Source organism: Carcharhinus amblyrhynchos, chromosome 23 (assembly GCF_965287045.1).
Source record: "Carcharhinus amblyrhynchos chromosome 23, sCarAmb.v2.hapA, whole genome shotgun sequence".
Taxonomy (NCBI): domain Eukaryota; kingdom Metazoa; phylum Chordata; class Chondrichthyes; order Carcharhiniformes; family Carcharhinidae; genus Carcharhinus; species Carcharhinus amblyrhynchos.
Window position 1 is genome coordinate 45,281,896 of NC_137346.1, and position 27,519 is coordinate 45,309,414.

A 27,519-nucleotide genomic window follows, 5' to 3' on the forward strand; every position below is an offset into this window, starting at 1 on the left:
GAGGAAACCGGAGCACCCGGAGGAAACCCATGCAGACACGAGGAGAATGTGCAAACTCCACACAGCCAGTGACCCGAGCTAAGAATCGAACCCAGGACCCTGGAGCTGTGAAGCAGCAGTGCTAACCACTGTGCTACCTTGCCACCCGTAATGGCAATAGGGCCTAGGTGGGATTGCAGTTGGTGCAGACTCGATGGGCTGAATGGGTTTCTTCTGTATTGTAGGATTCTGAGATTCTACAGATACAAGCCTAGCTTGTCCAACATTTCCTTATTAAACAACCCAGCCATTCCAGGTATTAATCCAGTAAGACTTTACTGAATTGCTTCCAACTCATTTGTATCCTTCCTAAATAAGGTGAACAATATTGTGCACAATAGTCCAGAGGCTCTCGCTAGTGCTCTGTACTATGTACAACTGATGCATAAAATCCTCATTTTACACTCAATTCCCATCACAGTAAATAACATTCCACTAGCTTTCCTAATTACTTGCTGTACCTGTATGTGATTTATACACTAGGACACCCAGATCCCTCTGCATCTCTCGCCATTTAGATAATATACATTTTCTCTCTTCTGCTAAAATGGCCAGTTCCACATTTGCCCACATTATTGTTTATTAGCTGCTTCTTGTCCCTCCACCTATCTGTATCCCTTACGTCCGCTTCACAAATTATTTTCCTCCCCACCTTTGTATTATCAGCAAATTTGGTAACCATCCCATCAATCCCTTCATCTAAGTCGTTGATATAAATTGTAAATAGTTGAGCTCCTGGCACTGATCCACTCCGTTACAACCTGCCAACCTGAAAAATGCCTATTTATGCCAAGTCTCTGTCTCCTGTTATTTCATCAATCTTCTATCCATGGCCATATGTTGCCCCCTACAACACCATGAACTTTTTTTCCTCAATATCCTTTGAGATTTGATTTGATTTATTATTATCTTAACATACAGTGAGAAGTATTGTTTCATGCACGCTGTACTGACCAAGCATACTGTACATAGGGAATGAAAGGAACGGGTGCAGAATGCAGTCATAGCTTCTCTGTCTCCTCTTACTGAACCAAATCAGATTCTGAGGTTTGACAGGGTGGGTATTGAGTGGATTTTTTCTGCGGTGGAATCCGGGACTAGGGCAGCTCAGTTTAGAACCAAGGGGTCTCTCATTTAAGATGGAGATTAGGAGGAATTCCTCCTGTCAGAGAGGGGGCATTTTTGGAATTCTGTTCCGCGGAGCGCAGTGGGGACTGCCCGTCATTGAATGTGTTCAAGTCTAGGTTAGGCAGATTGTTCAGCTGAGAGTCAAGGGATAGAAACAGGAAAATAGAGTTAAGGTCACAATTAGGTCAGCCATGATCCTATTGAGTGGCAGAACAGGTTCCAGAACAGGGGCTAAATGAGTTCCTCCTCTTCCTATTTCTTATGATATTGTGAAACGTTAAGGGATAGTGACAATCATGGAACATAGAACAGTGCAGCACAGTACAGGCCCTTCGGCCCTCAATGTTGTGCTGAGCTATGTCCAAACCCAAGATCAAGTTATCCCACTCCCTATCATTCTGGAGTGCTCCATGTGCCTATCCAATAACCGCTTGAAAGTTCCTGAAGTGTCCGACTCCACTATCACAGCAGGCAGTGCATTCCACGTCCCAACCACTCTCTGAGTAAAGAGTCTACCTTGGACATCCCTCCTATATCTCCCACCATGAACCTTATAGTTATGCCCCCTAGTAACAGCTACATCCACCCAAGGAAATAGTCTCTGAACGTCCACTCTATCAATCCCTCTCATCATCTTATAAATCAATTGACAAAACTCAAGAAAGCCTTTACAGTGGCCCCTCATTCACCAGTAACATTTGTGTAGATAGGCCATCAGAAAATGAAGGAAGAGGAAGTCGGGGACAAGTCAGGAATGTGTGTGTGTGGGTGAAGCAACAACAGCCTCCTCCTGGTGCAGGGTGAGGGCTCAAGGGGACCAGTTCCAGACATCCACATTGCAACACGATGAGCAGAAGCAGTGAGAAGCTGCCATTGATTCTGGTGGCACAGTGGTTAGCACTGCTGTTTCTCAGCGACAGGGACCCGGGTTCAATTCTGGCTTTGGGTCACTGTCTGGAATTTTCACATTGCCTGGATTGGGAGGCATGCCTTATCAGGATAGGTTGAGGGAGCGAGGTCCCTTCTCCCTGGAGAGACGAAAGTTGAGAGGCGACCTGATAGAGGTTTATAAGATGTTGAGAGGTATAGATAGGGTGGATTCTCAGAGGCTATTTCCCAGGGCTGAAATGGTCACTACGAGAGGACACAGGTTTAAGGTGCTGGGGAGCAGGTACAGAGGAGATGTTAGGGGTAAGTTTTTCACTCAGAGGGTGGTGAGTGAGTGGAATCGGCTGCCGTCGGTGGTGGTGGAGGCGAACTCGTCGGGGTCTTTTAAAAGACTTCTGGATGAGTACATGGGATTTAATGGGATTGGGAGTTACAGATAGTTCTATGGCCTGGTAGGTATAGATATGATCGGCGCAACTTGTGGGCCGAAGGGCCTGTTTGTGCTGTAGTGTTCTATGTTCTATAAGTCAGGAGTGTGATGAGGAATACTTTCCTCTTGTCTGGATGGGTGCAGCTTCACTAACAATCAAAACATAGCCAGTTTTCCTAAAACCCGTTGGTATCAATTTTCAATTAAATAATTAGAGTTCAGTTAAGGGTTAAAGTTGAGAAAAAGAGGTAAGAGAATTACAGCTGTTTAAGTTTGGGTTGTTACCTGAAGTGTTAAATAAAGACAGAGATTATTGATTGAATTAAGAGCCGATTCCTGTTCTTGTTTGTCACAGTGAACTGGATTGTTTGTAGGGTGTTTGAATTAGGATGAAGAACAAAAATTACAGCACAGAAACAGGCCCTTCAGCCCTCTCCAAGCCTGCACCCACCATACTTAATTAAAACCAACTTAATTAAAACCCCCTACCCTTACAGGGATCACATCCCTCTATTCCCATCCTATTCATGTACTTGTCAAGACACCCCTTAAAAGTCACTACTGTATCTGCTTCCACTACCTCTCCACCATCCAGCCCGCACCCCCTGCTGCCCCCACCCCCACCGGCAACAAGTTCTAGGCACCCACAATGTGTAAAAAATCTGCCTCATACATCTCCTTAAACCTTGCCCTTAAACCTATGTTCCTTAGTAACTGACTCTTCCACCTTGGGAAAAAGCTTCTATCCACTCTGTCCGTGCCTCTCATAATTTTGCAGACTTCTATCAGGTCTCCCCTCAAGCTCCGTCGCTCCAGTGAGATTACTAGCTGAATAATAAGTTTTACTCATATGGCTTTGTTTGAAGAGCATTCTAAAGTGTTGACTGTCCTCACTGCTGTAATTGATTCCCTGATCCAAATGGTGATGCTCTTTTAGCTCCTTCCCTGTCTCGCCTGAAGATCCCATATCCTGGAATATTGAGCTGCCAATCCTGCTCCCCTCTCAAACAGGTCTCAGAGACAACAAGACATCACATCCCCATGTTTCAATTTGTGCCTTGTTCGTCAGACTTTCTGCATTAAAATAAATACCATCCAATCTTGACAAACTCGCTTGTGCCTTAACTGGCCTATAACCTCTACATTCAAAAGGGTCATCAGGAGGTTAACTGAAACAATTACAGTGATGTTGATGTGCAGGGCAGCCTAAGAGCAGGTGTTAATAGAGGCCCACCCTGAGCCTGCATTACTGTCGGTGAGATTTAAAGAGGAAATGGGGGTCTGGGCTGGAGTTACAGGCTGACAATGAGAATATTCTTTTCAAACACAGTAGTAGGGGGCAGGGAAAGAGTGGGGGTGATTGATCTCGGGGGTGTGTGTGATCAGTGGTGGGCAGGAGAGGTTTTTACCAGGTCAGGGGGGTGTTGGCTGTGAGGAGAGGTTGAATAAACTAGGATTGTTTTCGCTGGAAAGACAGAGGCTGAGGGGAGACCTGATAGAGGTCTACAAAATGATGAGAGGCACAGACAGGCTGGATAGTCAGAGGCTTTTTCCCAGGGTGTCAATTACAAGAGGGCACAGGTTCAAGGTGAGAGGGGGAAGTTTAAAAGTGCAAGGGAAGTTTCTCACGCAGAGAGGGTGCCTGGAACACGCTGCCAGAGGTGGTGATGGATGCAGGCACATTAGCAACATTTAAGAGGCACATAGTGCACACAACAAATTCAGACTAAATTACAATGCAACTATTCTACTCAACTCCCTACTTCCAACTGCAAATCCCTTCTGTACTCGTTGGAGTTTAGAAGGATGAGGGGGGATCTTATAGAGACGTATAAGATAATGAAGGGGATGGATAGGGTAGAGGTAGAGAGATTTTTTCCACTTAGAAAGGATAACAGGACTCGAGGGCACAGCCTCAAGATAAAGGGGGGGCAGTTTAGATCAGAGTTGAGGAGGAACTTCTTCACTCAAAGGGTGGTGAGTCTCTGCCCATTGATGTGGTGGAGGCTACCTCGCTAAATATATTTAAGTCACAGGTAGATAGGTTTCTGATAGACAGGGGAATTAAGGGTTATGGGAAGAAAGCGGGAAAGTGGAACCGATCCACTTCAGATCAGCCATGATCTTATTGAATGGCGGGGCAGGCTCGAGGGGCTAGATGGCCGACTCCTGCTCCTATTTCTTATGTTCTTTATTTGGGAGTTGTGTCGGCCAACGTGAAGGCAATGGGTCTTTCTGCACCATTAGGCATCTGGTGGGACAAAACAGTTCCCACTCCATGCAGTGAAGTACGTACTTTTAAGGGTTTGTTTGGACTGAAATGCACTAACAAGGCAGACGACTGCAGAGCCTGTTTAACTTTTATGAAGGCTTCCTTTTGTTCTTCTCCCCATTTCTATCTTTGGTGTATTTCTAACAGAACTAGAACTAAAATGGTGGATTTTTAAAAAATCCACCAGAGTAGTTGACCGTCCCTAGACATTACTTCAGCTCCGGTACATCTTTTGGCTGTTGTAGTCCTTTTGAATCAACCCTGAATCCCAAATAGGTAATTCCTTCCCATTTCTGCCTAACATCAGCTTCTTTAATAATCTTAATTCCAAAGAAGTCGTCCAAAGATGTGTGGGTTAGGTTAATTGGCCATGCTAAATTGCCCCTTAATGTCCTGGGTTGTGTAGGTTAGAGGGATTAGTTGGCCTGGGTGGGATTGTGGCCGGTGCAGACTTGATGGGCCGAATGGTCTCTTTCTGCACTGTAGGGTTTCTATGATTTCTAAATTGGATCAGTGTTCTCCAGCTGAGGTCCCAGTGATCAGGTATACCACTATACTGGGGTGTCTTGCAAGAGGCTCCCCATCCTGCACTGGAAAAAGGCACAGGCTGATGAAACTCCAAAAGGCAATCTTGTTTATGGGTACTAATCCTTGCGTGTGTTGATTCTCACCAGCTTTACAATGAGGTGTCACCTAACACCAGCTGCTGATAAGCATGGCTAATGTCCAATTTAATATAACACTTTAATCCAAAATTTGGGGAGGGCCACAGAAAGCATAAAACTAGAGGCCAGTGACCTATCAAAGGGAAATCACGAGAAGCCATAATTAAAGTTATAGTAAGGTACTTGGAAAATCTTAATATGATCAGAGTAGCTTTGTGAAAGGGAAATAGTGTTTAACTAATTGATTAGAACATGAAGAAATAAGGAAAATGGATTTAGGGGAACCAGTAGGTGCAGTGTACTTGGATTTCCAAAAGGCATTCGATAAATTAAGGTTACGACACAAGAGTTAAAGTGTTAACATTGTAATAATATTATGTCTTTAAGAAATATCATGTTTCTTGTAAAGATGTTAAGGGCTGAATTATCTTCTACAACTATGCAGTACGTTCCTGTGAGTGGGAAAATACTTCCCGGCATCTTCCTAATTTCTGGTGCGAACCTAAATTGTTAACACGAGTATCTAAATTTCCCAGTGTCATTAACTCACAATCAGATCCAAATGTGACGTTTCTTGTATGCTGAAGCTGTGTTATGATCAGCTTTGGATTTCAAATGAAGATTTTCAAAAGAAGCCACAAACATGAAGATTTATTCCTGCAAGAATTTATTCCTGTGAAGTAATTTCTCACACATAGTCTAAAATGTACAAATTTCAAACAACTTTTAACAGAAGTTAAACAAATAAGACTGCACAGCATAAATTTACAAAACTTAGTGAACACAAATCCCAAATGTTTCTCTCTGGAAAAGCTGTGTAGGATTTTCAATGCAAGAAGTCTCACAACATGAGATTAAAGTCCAACAAGTTTATTTGGTGGTAAACCCACTAGCTTTTGGGGTTTGCCCTCTTCGGCAGGTGAGTGGAAAGTTCTGCTCACAAACAAAGCATGTAAAGGCGCACACAGTGTAAAGACACACGGTGCCTTTATATACTCTGTCTGAGGCCAGAACTCTCCATTCACCCGACGAAGGGGCAAACCCCAAAAGCTAGTGGGTTTAGTATCAAAATAAACTTGTTGGACTTTAACCTGGTGTTGTGAGACTTATTACTGTGTTTACCCCAGTCCAACACTAGCATCTCTACATTAGGATTTTCAATGCAGTGTTCCTTGTCCCAAGTACAGCCACTGAGGCAGAGCATTGACTTTTCTCCTCTTTCTATAATCAGCCTCCTCCTTTTTCAGTTCAAATACACAAATAAAAAAAAACACTAATTTACCTGAAGAGTTCACATATTGAAGGCATAACGGCAAGTTACATGCGAGATTGTACCTTAAAATGTTACCAGCAATGAAAATGAGCAGCCTACTACATGTCCGATGTATACAACCTCACTCAGGTGATAGGAAATACCTGAATCAAGGTGAGCCTTAAAAAACATCTGAAAAATTTACAAGGTTTTACAAAATTCAATCTGTGGTAATGGCATAGTGCCCTGCAGGGTAATGTTCTGTTTTGCAATTATAAAATACTCAGTTCTGAAAAGATTTTAAAACAATTGTAATTCAGCATTTGGGAGTGTATAGTGTACCAATGTATTTTGCTGATGAGGACAGGGACACACATTCACACAGAAACCACCCCGACACCACCCTAACCGTGAAAGAAACATCAACCACCGAAAGCTACAAAGTAGATTAAACTGCACCCCCTCGTCAGGAGGAAAAAGAAAAGTTGAAAGATGCTATTTAAACACCATATTACTGCATATCAAAACCATCTAACATTTGTATCAAATATTTATGAAAATTCAAAGATGTTAAACTTTATCTAAGTCGTCCACTAGACAAAGGCACTTACAGAAAATCTACCTTGGGTTCCTGCTCCACTCTCAGGTTAGTGCTTCACTCAGCCTGTTTCACTTTACCTGTGGAATGATAGCGACATTGAGCTATAAACAGCAAGTTACAATTGCAACCCAAACTTTGATCTGAAATTAAGAATCTCACACTTTAAATACTCAGAAATCTGAAGTCAACTGGCAGGAGTCAACGTCATGAAATAGTGATCCCAGAAGAGATCAGATGACCCTGGAAGGGATGAAGCAGGTTTGGACAAAAACATTGAAATGTACACCATCGAGAATATATAGATCAGGACAGCTCTCAGTACACCAGAAACTATCTACACTAAAACAAAATCTGTTATCAAGAGGTTGAGTCTGTGGAAACGTAAGTGTGCAAAACATCGAGAGGAGATGCTTGCAGTTTGACAGCCAAGAGAATTCCAAATGAGACTCAAAATGCTTTTGAATTTTGCTGAAAAGATATGTGTTGCCATTTGTCTCCATCTTACACACTTCTGGACAAACACAAGAATTCCAAATTTCAAACAATCACACAACAATTTAAACTACAGGAGAAGTGAGTGCTGCTGGTTGGTTGGTAAGTTGACTCTGATCGGTCCAGGTGTTGCCATGAAGAAAGCAACAGTGAGCACTGAGTAATTGATCAAAGGTAGAAGACAAGGACTGAACTAAGTCCTTTTTGATGGTAGAGAACAAGTTCCTGAATGTGAACACATCACTTCTAGAAAGCCATTCAGGAAGAATGCTCTCTGAAAAGCAGAGGGCAGTGAATATCTCAGTTTAGATCAATATATTAATTCTGAAGATTAGGAAAGGTTTTACCCTCCTGCCCCACTTTCATACTGACTTCCAATGACTCCCCATAATAAGAGCAGGAGTAGGCCAATTCAGTCCTTTAAGCCCACTCTGCCGTTCAGCGAGGTCATGGCTGATTGTCTACTTCAACTGCATTTTCCAGCACTGTCCGTGTATTCTTTGACGTTTTTAAATGTAGAAATCTATCCATCTCGGTCTCAAATTCCAAAAGTTTCACCATCCTCAGTGAAGGAAGTCCTAAGTGGCCTATTCTTCGTTCTGAGACTGGGTCCTGGCCTCCCAGCCATGGATGCTACCTCAGCCCAGGTCAGAACTTGACTGCGACTCACCCAGTCGCTCACATGAAGAGGCACTCCGAGATATTATCAGCAAAATCACACTGGCAGAGCGAACAAGATATTCTGGAAAAGTTGGATTTGACACTGAACGCTGTAGATGCTTCAGTTTACACAGACCCTTCATTAATGCTTCTTTTCGTTAGTAAAGCTTGGTAAAATATCTTAAACAATAAACTAGCGATTAAATTACTGCTCTTTGAGGCTATTAAAAGAGCCTGGCTTTCCACTATGACACTCTGCACTTCAGAAATCCGACTTCCAACCCCACCTCATTCAAGATCCTGCAGCCCTCTCCCCATTCCCATAGAGTAAGTGAGCAGAAAAATCAAATTCACGAGCTCAGGAACAGATTCCACCTGGAATCTCAAAAAAATGAATTAAATTGGCTAGCTGCAAAAAGCACATGAACACATTATTTGGGATACGCTACAGATCACCAAATGGAGCGAAGTGGGGGAGGGAGGCAGTGACCGAGAGCGACAGAGAGAGACGGTGACCAAGAGCAAGAGAGAGATAGAGAGATGGTGAACCAAGAGCGCGAGAGAGAGAGAGACAGACAGTGAACCGTGACCGAGAGAGAGAGAGACAGTGATTGACTGACTAACAGTGAGAGCGAGAGCGAGTGACCAGAGAAAGACGTTGACTGAAAGCAAGAGAGACAGAGAGAGAGAGATGGTAACCGAGGGTGAGAAAGAGACGGTAACCGAGAACAAGGGAAAGAGACGGGGACAGAGAGCGAGATAGAGAGACGGAGACAGAGGGCGAGAGAAAGAGGCAGTGACCGAGGGAGAGAGCTTGTGGGGGATCTAAATCAGGGGCAAAGTCTAAAAATAGGGAGTCTCCAAATTAGGGTAGAGATGAAGAATTTCTTATCAGAGGATTGTTATTCTCTGGAATTCTCTTCCCCAGAAGCAACACAGTCTAGCTCATATATTCAAACTGAGTTAGATTTTTTTTGACAAGGAAGTAGAGGATAATGTGAGATTGAGGAAACAATCAGATCAGCCATTGCAAGTTCAATGACCTACTCCTGTTCCTATTTCTTATGTTCGAGTGCAGGAGGGAGACGGTGTCTAGTTGAAGTAATGCATACTGAGCATTCAAGGAGATTTGTCCTATCTTGTCCATGGAAAGAACAATCAGAGCAGGATTTTTTTGCTGGTGGTGAATTTAAGGAACTCTCTGAAAACTGAGGCAAGCACCTGGAGATGCTCGTGCAATCTACTACTGGGTAAACACGGGAATCCATTGGAAGCTAGGAGCATCAGCTGGACAGTTTGCTATAATAACTAATTCTGCAGAAAGTGTGATGTGTGATAAACTAATAAAAGAGTGTCCAGCCAATTTTCAAGTCAGTTGTTATAGTAAAGTGTGAAATCATGTTGCGTCATTGTTTCAGCTGGAAATATTGAATTTCAAAATTATTGGTCATTAGAAGTCATAACAATGATTGTGTTACATGTGTGTGTATGTGTGTATGTGCATGAGAGAGAGTATGAAAATGACTTGGTCATTGGAATACGGAGTAACATTACAAAATGTGTCAAGGAAAGCAAACTCTGAAGTTCAGCAACAGAAGATAGGTAGGCTCGCAAAACGGACAGAGAATTTAGTAGAGGCATGAGGCATTTTGGGTGAAGAGTTAGGGAGAGATGGGACAATTTTAAAGAATGTGCAGGGACAGAGAGACCAAGGATGCAGGTACACAGATCATTGAAAGTGGCAGGCCATATTGAGAGTGTAGTTAGCAAAGTATATTTAATCATGGCCTTCATAAAGGCATTGGGTATTAAATGTGGGATTTCACGCTGAAACTCTGTTAGGTATTGAGTCCAAATCTGGTCACCTTGTGTTGCAGTCACCAAACTTTAGGAAAGATGTGAGAGTCCTTGAGAGGGCGCAGAGGAGATTTACCAGAATAGTTCCAGAAATGAGGGGATTTTAGCCACAAGGGTAGGATTGGAAAAATTGGGATTGTTCTCCTTAGGAGAAAGGTGTGTAAGATGATAACAGGATTAGGGAAGGTAAGTAAACATACGTTCTCATTAGCTGGTGGTACAAGGAGTAGGGGCAGAGATTTATGGTTTGGGGCAATGTGAGAAAAAAATCTTTCCTTTTTCAATGAAGCAAGTGGTAATGACCTGGACCTTGTTACCAAGAGGATAGTGGAAGTGGAACCAAAGTAAATTGATTATGCATTGAGACAAACAGAACTTGCAGAGCGATGTGGCTAGAGCAGGGGAGAGGTCCGACCGGACTCTAAGCAGAGTTGACATGGACTCCACAGGCTGTGTACCCTCCTTCGTGACTGCAACGATTCTGACCACAGTCTGGTCACACTCCGTTTGACTTGTGGAACTGGGGGTCAGTACGTCACCTGACTGGACAAGTCACAGTTGACCGGTGCTCCTCGGAAAAATCAGCATGGACTCTAGCATTAGGGGGACAATCTTCTTAAAACCGGGAGCACGAATCCTGGTCATTCCTTCCCTTCCCTCACCTAGTGACAGTGAAGTTAATTCCAGCTCATTCTGATATAATCCTATTAAACAAGATGCAAGTTTAAGATCAATGGTCTCTGATAGAATTAAACAAAAACATGCCAGCACAGAACGCACAAGTCAGATAAGGAAAATCGATGGGTAACTTCAAGTTCAGCGAGTGATCACTTGAAATTTTTGTCTCCAAATTACTAGACTGAGCATGCAAGTGTGTACAGATATATACACTCACTCTGAATCGCACTGCGCAGAAACAGAATTGTGAATTTCCCTGAGATCTCACAATTTAAGGAAATGATAAAAAGCTAAAACTCGTTATTTCCTTCTGACTAGCCATAACAATAATTCTAATTCTAAATCTCAATTTCATGACTCCACCATTTAGTTCCAACAAATGATGAATAAGTGCACCCATCAGTGCACTCTCTCACTGATGCTGGTAACAAGTCCACTCTGCTCATTCATAGATGATTCACTCGGCAGGAATAGAAAAGTTTTAAACAAAGAGGCCAATTTTGCCACGCAGAAGTTCATGGTTACTGGTCCGCTTAAACCCACCAACACTCCACTCTACGGCAGGTATACCAGAAGCAGTCATTGCACTTGGGCTTTCTCAGATGCATTAGCTTTTTACTCCCTTCAACTTTCTGCCAAAGTATTCTGGGGCCGCCTCGTACAACCACTCAGCATCCACCACACACAAGTCCCGCATGTAGCGCTTGGAAGTGTGCAGTAACTCGTTGTATACAACGTAGGAAGGTTTACAGTGGAAGAGGACCGAGGAGGGGTGGATGGCCACGTGCTGACGAGTGTCCAGGGTTGAGTATGTCCCATCTGGCTGCAGCTCTGCAGCATTCAGGAACAAGGCGTGAGCCAGGCACTGCCGGATATTGTCCGTGTTCGAGCGAGAAGATTCCAAACGAACTCCAAACTGAAATAAAAACAAATTAAAATCAGATCATCACCAATGTACTTTTACTCTGCATTCAGAATCAGTGAAACATCTTGGTCTGAAACTAAAAGCTGGGAATTCCCAGGACTGAGTTTGGTAGAGAGACTGTGCCATTTGACAGTAAGAAGTCTCACAACATCAGGTTAGAGTCCAACAGGTTTATTTGATAGTAATCCCACAAGCTTTCAGAAACGCTGTTCCTTCGTCAGGTGTGAGGAAAGTTCTGGCCTCGGACACAGCATATACTGTCTGTGCTTTATATGCTCTGTCCGAGGCCAGAACTCTCCATTCACCTGACGAAGAGGGAGTCCCCTCAAAAGCTTGTGAGTTTACTATCAAATAAATCGGTGGGACTAAAACCTGGTGTTGTCAGACTTTTTACGGTGTCAATGACAGCAGGCTCTGATGTTAATAACCTATCAGAAAGTTAACAGGCACAGAAACTGTGACCTTCCTGTGGCTGAAAGTATCCCACAAACTTTAGGCTTTAGGAAAGAAGGCCAAAATAAACCATTATTCGTTCACAGGACATGGTCGCCGCTGGCTCGGTCAACATTTATTGAGCATCACATCAGGGCTTTGTGTTTCCTTTCTAATGATTTGTGTATCTATATCCCTCGATTCATCTTGTTCCTCTATTGAATTTAGATTCTTATTATTCCTCCCAACATTCACCAATTCACACTTAGTTATATTGTAATTAACTTGCCATTTACATGCAAGTTTCTTGTAGCCTCAGCCATGATGAGCCTGGAGGAGCTGGCAGTTCCCTTCTCCGTGGGGCAGAACTACACTGGGCTCCTGCCCACTGCCTCGTGTCCCAGATAAAACTGGGATCGACATCAATTCACCCACCCGCCACAGAAGATGTTTCACTTGGTGATCAATCCACTTTTACCTTTACACAAATTTCTCGCAGTTGGCTTCGAACTTGTGATGCCATTGTCATGTTTCGGCCATTCACAAAGTTCTCCCTGCACCATTCCTGAGGAGCAGATATTAGAGAAAACAAAAGTGAAACATGATATAAACACGTGACTGCATGTTCGTTACATAACTGCCTTTGTAATTTGAGAAACAGTGTGACCTATAACCCAGGGACCACATCAATTCCCCATCTCATCGCTAGTACAGAGCACCAATTCCCAGGAAACAGGAGCTGATCCAAATACTGTTCCTCTGGGATAAACTCAGACTGTAAGTGCTAGTAACTTACAAGAAGGCGAATGGGATGCTGGCCTTTATAGCGAGGGGGATAGAATATAAAAGCGGGGAGATCTTGCTGCAACTGTACAGGGTACTGGTGAGGCCGCAGCTGGAGTACTGTGTGCAGTTTTGGTCACCGCACTTGCGCAAGGATATTTTGGCCTTGGAGGGAGTGCAGAGGAGGTTTACTAGGCTGATACCGGAGATGAGGGGGTTGGACTATGAAGAGACACTAAATAGACTGGGTGTGTATTCGGTGGAGTTTAGAAGGATGAGGGGGGATCTTATGGAGACGTATAAGATAATGAAGGGGATGGATAGGGTAGAGGTAGAGAGATTCTTCCTGCTCAGAAAGGACAGCAGGACTAGAGGGCACAGCCTCAAGATAAGTTGGGGGGGGGGGGGGTGGGGGGGATGCAGTTTAGATCGGAGTTGAGGAGGAACTTCTTCACTCAAAGGGTGGTGAATCTCTGGAATTCTCTGCCCGTTGAAGTGGTGGAGGCTACCTCGCTAAATATATTTAAGTCACGGGCGGATAAGTTTTTGGTAGGCAAGGGAATTAAGGGTTATGGGGAGAAAGCGGAAAAGTGGAACTGAGCCACGACAGATCAGCCATGATCTTATTGAATGGCGGGGCAGGCTCGAAGGGCTAGATGGCCTACTCCTGCTCCTATTTCTTATGTTCTTATGTTCTAACCACTTTATACTGTCAACACAGGAGATCAATATTGCAATCGAAAATCAAGATTTAATACACATTTTATACTGCTGGCATTGAAAACTTATGTATATTGTACATATATTTTCCTTAGGTATATCATACGTGTATATATATTATGCAGCAATGATGGCACAATGGTTAGCACTGCTGCTTCAGCGCCAGGAACCTGGGTTCAGTTCTGGCCTTGGGTGAATGTGTGGAGTCTGTATGTTCTCCCCATATGTTTTCCACCCACAGTCCAAAGATGTACAGGTTCAGTGGATTGACCATGCTAAATTGCCCCTTAATATCCCAAAAAACCCAGATACAAATCTTTTAGCCATCACTAATATTGGACAGGTGCCTAAGAACATAAGAAATAGGAGCAGGAGTAGGCCATCTAGCCCTTCGAGCCTGAGGATGGGGGAAATGGAAGATGCTGCTCCTAGTTAAGCTCCTAATCACCAATATTGCTGATTGCAATATCAACAATGGCAATATCAATGGCAAGGGAAATGGTTAGATTATCCCCTGTTGGAGATGATCATCGCCTGGCATTTGTGAGGTGCGAAAATTAATTGCCTGCATGTTGCCCGGGTCTTACTGCATTTGGACACAGACTGCTTCAGTATCAGGTGTCACAAATGATGCTGAATATCGTGCAGTCGTCAGTAAACATTCCCAACTCTGAACCTATGATGGAAAAAAGGTCACTGATGAAGCAGATGAAAGGTTGAGGGAGCTGGGGCTTTTCTCTTTGGAGCGGAGGAGGATGAGAGGCAACTTAATAGAGGTTTATAAGATGATGATGAGGGGTCACTGTAAAGGCTTTCTTGAGTTTTGTCAATTGATTTATAAGATGATGAGAGGGATTGATAGAGTGGACGTTCAGAGACTATTTCCTCGGGTGGATGTAGCTGTTACTAGGGGGCATAACTATAAGGTTCATGGTGGGAGATATAGGAGGGATGTCCGAGGTAGATTCTTCACTCAGAGAGTGGTTGGGGTGTGGAATGCACTGCCTGCTGTGATAGTGGAGTCGGACACTTTAGGAACTTTCAAGCGGTTATTGGATAGGCACATGGAGCACTCCAGAATAATAGGGAAGTGATAGCTTGATCTTGGGATTGGACATAGCTTGGCACAACATTGAGGGCTGAAGGGCCTGTACTGTGCTGTTGTTCTATGTTCTAGGATGGTTGGGCCACTGCTCTGAGTAACGCCTCAGTGTTGTCCTGGGATTGAGGTGACTGACCTCCAATATGACAATGGTCTTCCTTTGCAATCAACATGGACGCTTTTCCATTCTAATTGGTTCCATGATGTCACACTTGGACAAATACTGGTTTGATATCAATCTAACTTCACCTCTTCAGTTCCACTTTTTTGTCCATGTTTAGACCAAGGCTGAAATGTGTTCTGGAGCTTAGTTTATGTTTAACCAGGAACACAAGAGTATTGATGAACAGGTTATCTCTGAGTAAATAGTACTGACAAGCTTTCCCACCACTGGGGCTTTCCTCAACTCATTCTGGGGCTGTTATGGATTGATTGCGATGATTAGACAGTAACTCCATTGTCATTACTCAATGCGACTAACCGGGAGAGTAGAAGGTGATTTCAAAGGGTTGTGTTTGGATATATTTATCAATGCATACGTTCTCAAGCTCTCACCGAAATAAAGAATTAAGGGAATACTTTTTACCTTGTGTGCTCCCACATTTTTAAAGGCGTGATATATGTTGAGTAGGGTCATGTGATCACCCGCGCTGGAGATGAATTTCTTCCTCACAGAGTGTACTTCGTCCTGTTTAACATGTGGATTATAGAGAACACTGTCCACAGAAAGCAGTGAAACAATGGTCAAGATCTCTTCAGCGCAGTGAAACTCTGGGGACAGCAGGACAGTCTGTTACAGGAAGAGACACAGTTATAACAAACTTTAAAATATCTCTTGAAAACATTACAAGGTATACCACAGAGTGGTTGTGGTGCAGGAGGCGGCCATTTGGCTCATCGTGTCTGCGCCGGCTTGCCAGATGAGTATCATGGGTTAGTGCCATTCCCTTGCTTTTACCTCTGTGCACTATTTCTGTTCAAATAATCATCTAATACTCTCTTCAATGTTTCAATTGAACCTGCCTCCACCACACTTCGGGGCAGCGCATTCCAGACCCCAACCACTCGTTGTGTGAAGAAGTTTTTTCCCCTCAGAGTTGTCCTTTTTCTCAATCCATTTTAAATCTGTGCCTCTCATTCTTGATCCTTTTTACCAGCAGGAACAGTTTCCCTCTATCTGCTCTGCCCAGCCCCTCTTGATGTTGAGCATCTCTATCAAATCTCCTTTTAGCCTTCCTCTCTCCAAGAAGAACAGTCCCGACCTCTCCGATCTATCAACAGCCACAGGTGAGGTGCCTGAAGATTGGAGGGTGGCAAATGCTGTGCTTTTATTTAAGAAGTGCTGCAGAGAAAAGCCTGGGAACAACAGCCGGTGAGCCTAACGTCTGTAGTGGGTAAGTTGTTAGAAGGTATTCTGAAACACAGGATCTACTGACATTTAGAGAGGCAAGGACTGACTTGGGACAGTCAGCATGGCTTTGTGAGTGGAAAATCATGTCTCATGAATTTGATTTGAGATTTTTGAAGGGGTAACCAAGAAGGTAGATGAGATCAGTGAAGTTGATGTCGTCTACATGGATTTTAGCAAGGCCTTTGACAAGGTACTGCATAGCAGGTTGTTGCACGAAGTTAAATCTCATGGGATCCAGGCTGAGGTAGTGAATATTTTCAAATTGGAGGCCTGTGGCCAGCAGTGTGCCTCAGGGTTCAGTGCTGGGTCCACTATTATTTGTCATTTATATTAATGATTTGGAAGAGAATTTAGGAGGCATTGCTATTAAGTTTGCAGATGACACCAAGACTGGTGGCATAGTGGACAGTGAAGAAGATTATCTAGGATTGTAACGGGATCCTGATCAATTGGGTCAGTGAGCTGACGAATGGCAGATGGAATTTAATTTAGATAAATGTGCAGTGGTGCATTTTGGGCAGCATGGTAGCGCTGCTGCTTCACAGCTCCAGGGACCTGGGTTCGATTCCCGGCTTGAGTCACTGTCTGTGTGAAGTTTGCACATTCTCCCTGTGTCTGCATGGGTTTCCTCCGGGTGCTCTGGTTTCCTCCCACAGTCCAAAGATGTGCGGGTTAGGTTAATTGGTCATGCTAAATTGCCCCTTAGTGTCCTGGGTTGTGTAGATTAGAGGGATTAGTTGGTAATATATGGGGGTAGGGCCTGGGTGGGATTGTGGTCAGTGCAGACTCGATGGGCCGAATGGCCTCTTTCTGCACTGTAGGGTTTCTATGATCTCCCTACCTATGAAGGTCAACAAACCGTGCGTCTTCTTGACCACCATGTCAGTCGTAGTTGCCATCTTCAGGCAGGGAACTGTGGATCTGCACACCTAGATTCCTCTGTATGCTAATACTTCTGAGAGCTCTACCATTTACTATATACTTTCCTTCAGCAACCGACCTTCCAAATCACATCATCTCACATTTGTCCAGGTCAAATTCCATCTTTCGGCCCTGTGTCTGCATGGGTTTCGTCCGCGTGCGCCGGTTTCCTCCCACAGTCCCAAACACGTGCTGGTTAGGTGCACTGGCCATGTTACATTCTCCCTGCGTATTTGAATAGGTCATGATGTGGAGATGCCAGTTTTGGACTCGGGTAAAACAGAAAGAAATCCCACAACACCAGTCAGAACTCCCAGCCACCTGATGAAGGAACATTGTGTTCCGAAAGCTTGGGGCATTTGCTACAAATAAACTTGTTGGACTTTAAGCTGGTGTTGTGGGTTTTCTTTCTGTTTTATCTGAACAGGTGCCAGAATGTGGCGGAGGGGATTTTCACAGTAACTTCATTGCAGTGTTAATGTAAACCCACTTGTGACTAATAAATAAACTTAAAATGTTTTCCACAATGCTACACAAGGAAAAGCATGCCCCCCAGCATCCTACACCCCCTACCCAGAAATACATTCTGGCTCACTTCCCCTCCCTCTTAGTAGTCTACTCCAGCCCTTTGAATAAATCTGGTCTTGTGAATCTCTCTCTGGAATAGACACCTCATTTCCAGACCTCTCCCTGGAATTTGCCCCAACGCTGTGCAGCTCCCCATCTATTTCGACAGGATCAGGGCACTTTGGTTTTTTGACAGCTATGAATTAAACCGTTTACCTTGGAAAACTTGGGTTCCAGAGGGAATGCTGCCATTTTCTTGCCCAATGCTGTCAGGACGATCTGGCTTTCTTTGCGCTCTACCGCACCAAGTAATTCAAGCTGTTCAACAGCTGCTCGCATTGCATCTGTAGACGTACAATATCATGTCAGAGTGCCATTAAAGAGCCAGTGCCCGCTTGGAAGAGCTGACTAAATGTTTAGACAACAAGGAAAACCACATTGCAAACTAAACAAGAATGCAAAAACAGGCGGAAAGGGTATGGTTTGTTAGAACATAACCAGTCACAACTTTGCATTGGATGTAGTGTGACCAATGAGAACAAGATGCAGTTGACCCAGTAAACCATGGGACCAATTACAGGGTGATGTAACAGTCAGCTGACTCATTATAAATAAGGAACTATGTAAAATTGTGGGGAGCTTGGAGTGGCCCAAGGTGAGGCCCCAAGTTTGGAGTAATGATATTTCTTTATTAAACCCTTCCTTTGATTTATAAGTTGGACTAAGTTTTGTTGTATTTTCATTAGCTGCATTTTCCTTCGAAGAAACATTGGTAGCTGAAGAAACGCATTGTAATTTGGTGTTTGATTTTGAAGAAGAGCTACAACCATGGCAGAAGGTAGAAGTAAACTGGTGGGATTTGATTGTCCCCGTCTTTTCAGCTGCTGAAACATATTGGCAATGGAAGGCTGAGATTTCAGAATGGATAAGAAGGGCCCTAAGGCAGTGCATAAGACCACTGGGGTGTACTTTGAGTAAGAGGATAGGGCCTACTATAAAAGGAAGAGTAAAAATAGAGTGGAAAGTGATAGGAATAGATGGCAAGGTAGTTATAGTACAACATGGTAACCAGACAGTGCGGGTCCACTCTTCGAGTAGTGGCACTTGGATATGAATTTGGAGCGTCTGAGCAAGATGCAGAAATGCAGGAGACACTTTGTACCTCGCATGCACATACCCTGAGTTATTATGAGGAGCAGTCAACAATAGATGAGAGGGAATCTGACGAAACAGGTGATGAAGCTGCTACCCAAAGTAGGCACTCTGGTATTATACATATCCGAAGGGTCAAGAGAGTGGAGGGAGGCCACTGTAATTGGGAAAGCAGGAAAGGCCTTGAAAGTACAAACACTGGCTCCACATACAAGAGTGAGGGCAAGTAGCCAAAGCTATAGATTGGGAAAACGGGATGGACAGACAGAAGGAAAAAAAGTGAGACTTACGTCCCATGGATAAGACAGTAAGCATTTGTGAACCCAGGGAAAAGTCACGGATCTGTGACCAAAGATGTGTCAACAGAACAGTGGTCTGAGAGTAGCAGCCCTGACAGAAATAGACACGGACGTAGAGGCTGGAGCTTAATGAGGAAGGCTAGGAATCAAAGCAATGATACGAATAGGAGCAGAAGCCCCAGTGATAAGGAAGTATTGATAGCTGCAAACAAAATGGGGCTCGTGGAAGAAAGAAAGAACATAGAACATAGAACATTACAGCGCGGAACAGGCCCTTCGGCCCACAATGTTGCGCCGACCAGTCTTATTTTTAAAAAAAAACATTGACCCACTAATCTAAACCAATCCCTTTTCGTCCATAAACCTATCCACCAATCTCTTAAACGCCCCCAAACTAGGCGCATTTACAACTGCAGCAGGCAGGGCATTCCAGTCCCTCACCACCCTCTGGGTAAAGAACCTGCCCCTGACATCCGTCCTATAACTACCCCCCCTTAATTTAAAGCCATGCCCCCTCGTGCTAGCTTTCTCCATCCGAGGAAACAGGCTATCACCATCCACCCTATCTAAACCTCTAATCATCTTATATGTTTCTATAAGATCCCCTCTTAGCCGCCTTCTTTCCAGTGAAAACAACCCCAAATCCCTCAGTCTCTCCTCATAGGACCTCCCCTGCATACCAGGCAACATCCTGGTAAACCTCCTCTGCACCCTCTCCAAAGCCTCCACATCCTTCCTGTAATGTGGGGACCAGAACTGCACACAGTACTCCAAGTGCGGCCGCACCAGAGTTGTGTACAGTTGCAACATGACGCTGCGACTCCTAAATTCAATCCCCCTACCAATAAACGCCAAGACACCGTACGCCTTCTTAACAACCTTATCTACTTGATTCCCAACTTTCAGGGATCTATGTACACATACACCTAGATCCCTCTGCTCCTCCACTCTATTCAAAGTCCTCCCGTTAGCCCTATACTCAACACATCTGTTATTCCTACCGAAATGGATTACCTCACACTTCTCCGCATTAAACTCCATCCGCCACCTCGCGGCCCAGCTCTGCAACCTGTCCAAGTCACCCTGCAAACTTCGACACCCTTCCTCACAATCTACCACACCTCCGACTTTGGTGTCATCAGCAAACTTACTAATCCACCCAACTATACCCTCATCCAGATCATTAATAAAGATTACAAACAGCAGTGGCCCCAAAACAGATCCCTGAGGCACACCACTCGTAACCGAACTCCATGATGAATAATTACCATCAACCACCACCCTCTGTCTCCTATCTGCTAACCAATTCCTGATCCAAGTACCTAAATTACCACCAATCCCATACATCTGCATTTTCTGCAGAAGCATACCATGGTGAACCTTATCAAACGCCTTACTAAAATCCATATATACCACGTCTACTGCCTTACCCCCATCCACCTCTTTGGTCACCTTCTCAAAGAACTCAATAAGGTTAGTAAGGCACGACCTTCCCGCTACAAAACCATGCTGACTATCTCTAATCAATTCATTACTCTCCAAATAACTATAAATCCTATCCCTAATAATTCTTTCTAAAACCTTGCCCACTACAGAAGTAAGACTCACTGGTCTATAATTCCCAGGGAAGTCTCTGTTCCCCTTCTTAAACAATGGGACAACATTTGCTGTCCTCCAATCTTCCGGTACTATACCAGAGACCAACGACGACCTGAAGATCAGAGCCAGTGGCTCTGCAATCACCTCTCTTGCCTCCCATAGAATCCTAGGGTAAATCCCGTCTGGACCAGGGGACTTATCTATTTTCAACCCTTCTAGAATATCCAACACATCCTCTGTATCAACTGCAATACTTTCTATTTTACACCCCTTCACCCCAGTGACCTCCTCAGCTACATTCATATCGTCCTGCGTGAACACCGAAGAGAAATAATGGTTCAATGCCTCTCCAATCTCTTCCGGTTCCACACACAACTTCCCCCTACTGTCTGTAACTGGCCCTAATCTTGCCCTAACCAACCTTCTGTTCTTGACATACCTATAGAACGCCTTAGGATTCTCCTTAATCCTATCAGCCAAAGTCATCTCATGCCCTCTTCTAGCCCTTCTTAACTCCCTCTTCAACTCCCTCCTAGCCAATCTAAAGCTTTCTACTGCACTACCCGAGCCCTCAAGCCTCATCCGAACATAAGCCTCCTTCTTCTTCCTAACCAACAAATCAACTTTTTTTGTGCACCACGGTTCCCTAGCCCTACCAATTCCTCCTTGCCTGACAGGGACATACCTATCACAGACCCGCAGTAGCTGCTCCTTGAAAAAACTCCACATTTCAGACGTTCCTAGTCCCTGTAATCTCCTAGTCCAACCAATGCTTCCTAATTCTCTCCTAATGGCCTCATAATTACCCTTCCCCCAGCTAAAACTACTGACCCGAGGTTCATGCCTATCCCTTTCCATCACTAAGGTGAACGTAACCGAATTGTGGTCACTATCACCAAAAAGCACACCAACTTCCAAGTCTAGCACCTGGTCTGGCTCATTTCCCAGCACCAAGTCCAATATAGCCTCACCTCTAGTTGGCCTATCTACATATTGAGTCAAAAAACTGCACACTTTGAACAAAAACTGACCCCTCTAACGAGCTAGAGCTATAGCAATTCCAATCAATGTTAGTAAACTTAAAATCCCCCATAACAATTACCCTATTACTTTCACTCCTAACCAGGATCGTCTCTGCAATCCTTTCCTCAACCTCTCTAGAACTTTTTGGAGGTCTATAAAAGACTCCCAACAGGGTGACCTCTCCTCTCCTATTTCTAATTTCTGCCCATACTACCTCAACAGACAAGTCCTCATTAAACTTCCTCTCTGAGACTGTGATATAGTCCTTGACCAATAATGCTACTCCACCCCCCCTTCTACCTCCTTCTCTACTCCGACTAAAGCACTTGTACCCCGGCACCTGCAACATCCATTCCTGACCCTGCTCTATCCACGTCTCTGAAATGGCCACAACATCAAAGTCCCAGGTACTGATCCACGCTGCAAGTTCATCCACTTTATTGCGAATACTCCTCGCGTTAAAGTATATACATTTCAAACCTCGCTCCACCCCACCCCCACAATGCCGTGCAATGCCGTCCCCTTCTATGCCCCCCTCACTTTCACCCCCTCTACCCAGGATCCCACCCCCCCTCTGAATCAGTTTAAACCTCTCCGCATAGCCTTCACAAATTTACCCCCCAGGATATTTGTTCCCCTCTGGTTCAGATGTATACCATCACTCTTATAGAGATCCCACCTTCCCCAGAATGAGCCCCAATTGCTCAAGTAATTAAACCCCTCCCTCCTGCACCATCCCCTCAGCCACAAGTTCAAACTTTCCCTCTCCCTATTCCTCTCTAAACTATCCCGTGGCACAGGCAAGAGTCCAGAGATAACCACTCTGTTTGACTTGGCCTTTAGTTTCCATCCCAACTCCATGAAACTCTGCTTAATATCCCCTTCCCTTAGCCTCCCTATGTCATGTGTCCCCACATGAATTATAACTTGGGGTTGATCACCCTCTCCCCTAAGAGTCTTGAATATCCTCTCTGACACATCCCGGACCCCAGCCCCTGGTAGGCAACACACCAGCCCTGAGTCCCTACCCTTACTACCAACTCTCCTATCCGTCCCCTTAACTGTAGAGTCCCCAATCACGAGGCCCAATCTCTTGCATCCCCTAGACACCTGAGCTTTTATAATAGGCTCACCCCCAGAGTCCTGCTCCCTTTGGCTATCCCCAGTTGATGCTTCCTCAATTGTAGCCTCCAGAAAGAGAGGCCAAACAAAGGGAGCTGGACAGTTGGAAAGAGTTTGGAGGTGTACACCCAGGTACCAGATGAAGGGCAGCCTGCTTTGTCCCATAGATGAGTTTGCACAGAGGGAGTTTTGCAAGATGGAACTTTTAAAGCTAAAGCCAGATTAGCAGCCCGTGGGCATGAGGAACGTTTGGATGGGAGAGACATTAGGGTTGATTCACCCAATTCACCTATAGCAGGGAAAGTGACACTGAAGTTTTTCTTTGCTGTTCTAGCATCTCATAATTGGACATGTAAATCAATTGATATCAAAGCAGCTTTTCTGCAGGGCAAAAACATTTCAAAGAAAAGTTTTTTCAGGCCACCCAAAGAAATAATACACAGGGACATTTGTGGAAATTGAACAAATGTGTATATGGGTTAAGTGATGCATCAAGTGTTTTGTATTTCTCTGTATGATCGATATTACTGAAGACTGGCTGTGTTCAGTTAAAAGCAGATCCAGCAATGTTTTACTGGAAGGCTAAAGGAAAATTAGCTGGAATTTTTATAGGATGATTTCCTAACGGTGGCACAGAAGAATTTGTAAAAAGGATAATTAAGGAGCTGAAAACAGAATTTAAAGTAGGAGTCAAGCAGCTGGTGCTTTTCGCTATCTTGGTCTTGATATCTGACAAAGTACATCTGGTGTAACGATGAGTCAACAGGGACATCTAAACAGTATTGATCCCATTCCCATCACCATAGAGAGGTCGATGGAAAAAGAGGAACGGACCAACGAAAGAGTTTTTGAGCAGTATAATAGGACAACTAAATTGGCTATACACACATACAAGACCAAATGGGAACTATAGTGACCTAGAGCTCAGTAATATGTTGAAACATACCAGTCAGATCTTGCACACTAATAAAACATTAAAGTTAAAATTAGAGGACTGTGTAATTAAATTCCCAGCACTAGGATTTGTCTTGATGTTCTACCAATTAAAATTAATTCATGGACCATGATGAGGATTCAGCCTTGCGATATGTTCCTGAACAGCAGTCTGCATCATGGTGGCACAGTGGTTAGCACTGCTGCCTCTGAACACCAGGGACGCGGATTTAATTCCTGCTTTGGGAGACTGTGGATTTTGCACGTTCTCCCTGTGCATCAACACCAGCTAACTATTCTAGTCCCATTTTCCAGCACCTGCCCCATAGCCTTGGCACCACAAGTGCATATCTGTATACTTAAACATTGAGAGGGTCTCCGTCCCTGCCTCTACACCCTTTCAGGCAGTAAGTTCCAGACTCCTATCACCTTCTGGTGAAAAAGTTTTTCCTCTCATCCCCTTAAACTCTTGCCCCTCGCTTGAAATCTATATCCACTAGCCATTGATCCCTCCACCAAGGGGAAAGGTTTCTTCCCGTCATCTATGCATCTCAATTTTATGTATCACAATGCCCTCCTCAGTCTCCTCTGCTGCAAGGAAAATAACCCCAGTTTATCCAATCTTTCTTCATCATAAACTCCCCAGCACCATTTCTAATGCTATCACATCCCTCCAAAACGTGGATTCCAGAACTACACACAATATTCTAGCTGTGGCCTAACCAACATTTGTTATAGTTTCAGCAAAACCTCCCTGCTCTCAAACTCCATGCCTTGACTAATAAAGACAAGTATATTGAATGCCTTAATGTGGGTGGCACAGTGGTTAGCACTGCTGCCTCAGTGCCAGGGACCTGGGTTTGACTCCCAGCTAGGGTCACTGTCTGTGTGGAGTCTGCACGTTCTCCTCACGTCTGAGAGAGTTTCCTTCGGGTGCTCCGGTTTCCCCCCACAGTCCAAACACAGATTAGGTTGATTTGCCCTGGAGTGGGTGCAGAATGCAGTGTTAGTCATGAAAGCATTGTTAGAGTTTAGAGTTAAGATTTAAAAGCATAGAATTAGAGGCTATGCCGGGCACAGCTTGTAAGAAGTCATCACGCTCCAGTGCCATTTGGACTTTCTGTTGGAAAGCCCTGTTGTGGATTGCAACATGGCGGCACGGTAGCACAGTGGTTAGCACTGCTACCTCACAGCACCAGGGTCCTGGGTTCGATTCCCGGCTCGGGTCACTGTCTGTGTGGAGTTTGCACATTCTCCTCATGTCTGCATGGGTTTCCTCCGGGTGCTCCGGTTTCCTCTCACAATCCAAAGATGTGAGGGTTAGGTTGATTGGCCAAGCTAAAATTGCCCTTGGTGTCCCAAGATGTGTAGAAGTGGATAAATACGTAAGGCCAGGGTGGGATTGTAGTCAGTGCAGACTCAATGGGCTGAATGGCCTCTTTCTGTACTAGAAGGATTGTAGATTCAGTACTAGAACAAATATCCAGAGAGCTTTATTCTTAAAATATCACCTGCCATTCTCTTCAATCCCTTCAGTTCAAATAGTGCGCTCCACCAAACCATTCACAGTATGCACTTGGCGTATTCCATTCTTTTGCATGAATTCTTGAAATAACTCACTTGTAAACATAGTGCAGTTATCCAAAACAAGCAAATCTGGTAGACCATGAGTTGCAAAAATTTGACTTAGCTTCTCAATTGTTAAAGGAGCTGTAATATTACTCGTATGTGCTTCCAGCCATTCTGAATGCACACTTACAACAGCCAGAAACATGAGGTTCATGAAAGATACCACAGACTTCACATGCAGCCTGGACCATGGCCCATCAGTCCACTCCCAGTATGAAATGGTAATGTACCCAATTCATCCTCTAATGTGTCCAGCTACTTCATAACATTCTCATGTGCAATATGGCCTTCAAACACCCCGACCAAAGGCATGCACTCTCCGGTGGACATCCAAAGACTAATCCCTGCTGGAGGGAGGGCCGGTGCTCCGTTGGAGTCCCACTTCAACTTGCAGACTTCCTCACCAATTACAGATGTGGAGGTTTCTGTGTCCACCTCCATCTTGTCAACTGTCAACCACAACCGTGGCAAAAATAGATACTGAAAAGATTGTAGTATGTTCCTTTGACTGCTCCGTAGTTTCCATATGGTGTATAACTGATTGAATCTTCTTTAAATTTGAATTTCCTTGTTCAGCCATCACCTTTCTTCTAATTCTTCACCAAATGTCCTTTCATGCTACATCAGTGACATACATCCATTAACTTGAAATGACTGGCATAGTGTGGCCCTCCGCACCTTAAAAACACTCCACCACTTCAACTTTTTTTTTCTGGAAGCTTCTTTCTGTATTTGATGCAGCAACCCTGCCTGGGCAATACTACTAACCCACTAAATTGCACTGGCATAGCTGTAGCCATTTCCACGCCGAGAATTTTCTACAGCCTTCTTATAAGTACGTACAACTTCCCGCTACAACTGACACTGAATGCCGTTCTTGTTAATGCCGCAGACCAGCCTGCTTCTGAGTATATCTTCAGCACTGCTGTCTCATAGTGCCAGGCTCCTGGGTTCGATTCCTGTCTTGGGTCACTGTCTGAGTGGAGTTTGCACGTTCTCCCCGTGTCTGCGTGGGTTTTCTGCACATCTTTGGACCGTGGGAGGTTAGGTGGATTGGCCATGCTAAAGTCGCCCAATGTCAGAGGGAACTAGCTAGAGTAAATAGACAGGGGATAGGGCCTGGGTGGGATTGTGGTCGGTGATGACTCGATGGGCCGAAGGGTCTCCTACTGCACTGTAGAATTCTATGATTCTATAAAACTGCTCCATGGCCAGTATTCTGAAGACTGGTGTGGTTCTGTGACACAATTATCTATTGATTGACCTATTTTTCAAAAGTGACTATGAAGTTTGAATCTTTGAACAATCACAGGGTTTTGGATTATGGTAATTCTGGACTAGAGTGACTAAATCGGCAAATAATCTCCCCTGGGTTCTGTGGCATGGCCAGATTCCTCATTAATTTATCATTACTCAGCTCGACTCACCGTGTGTGGAGTTTGCACATTCTCCTCGTGTCTGCGTGGGTTTGCTCCGGGTACTCCGGTTTCCTCCCACAGTCCAAAGATGTGCAGGTTAGGTTGATTGGCCGTGCTAAGAAATTGCCCCTTAGTGTCCTGGGTAGCAGAGGTTAGAGGGTATAATAGGTAGGGATATGGGGGTAGGGCCTGGGTGGGATTGTGTTTGGTGCAGACTCGATGGGCCGAAGGGCCTCTTTCTGCACTGTAGGGTTCTATGATTCTACTCACAGTTGCACCAGTTACTTGTCAAGGATTGGGAATACTCAATGTCAGGTCACGTTTAGGTTTTCTCCAGAAACTCGAGGTGTCAGGAGCTGGTAAACCAAGTATAATGATGATGAGAGAATTTTTTTATCCCCTTACCTGGTGATGGTTTTGATATGAAGTCAAACGTGAGGATGTTGGGAATCCGAAGGGCCAGGAGGTGAAGCATCACGCTTGCTAGATTACACCTGCAGACAGCAAGACCAGGGAAGGTT

At 44.4% G+C, this 27,519-nt stretch overlaps 1 protein-coding gene across 1 annotated transcript in view; it reads right to left on the minus strand.

Moving 5' to 3' along the window:
* Positions 1–6,341: 6,341 nt before the first annotated feature.
* The window catches only part of dhx33 (DEAH (Asp-Glu-Ala-His) box polypeptide 33), a 53,044-nt gene continuing 31,866 nt past the window's right edge, over positions 6,342–27,519 (minus strand). Inside the window, exons 8-12 of the mRNA XM_080210507.1 lie at positions 27,404–27,492; positions 18,040–18,167; positions 15,511–15,714; positions 12,798–12,884; positions 6,342–11,878 (exon numbers count right to left, since the gene is read on the minus strand). Coding sequence (XP_080066633.1) covers positions 11,570–11,878; positions 12,798–12,884; positions 15,511–15,714; positions 18,040–18,167; positions 27,404–27,492 — 817 coding nt within the window. The 3' untranslated portion in view covers positions 6,342–11,569. The remainder of the gene's footprint in view (positions 11,879–12,797; positions 12,885–15,510; positions 15,715–18,039; positions 18,168–27,403; positions 27,493–27,519) is intronic.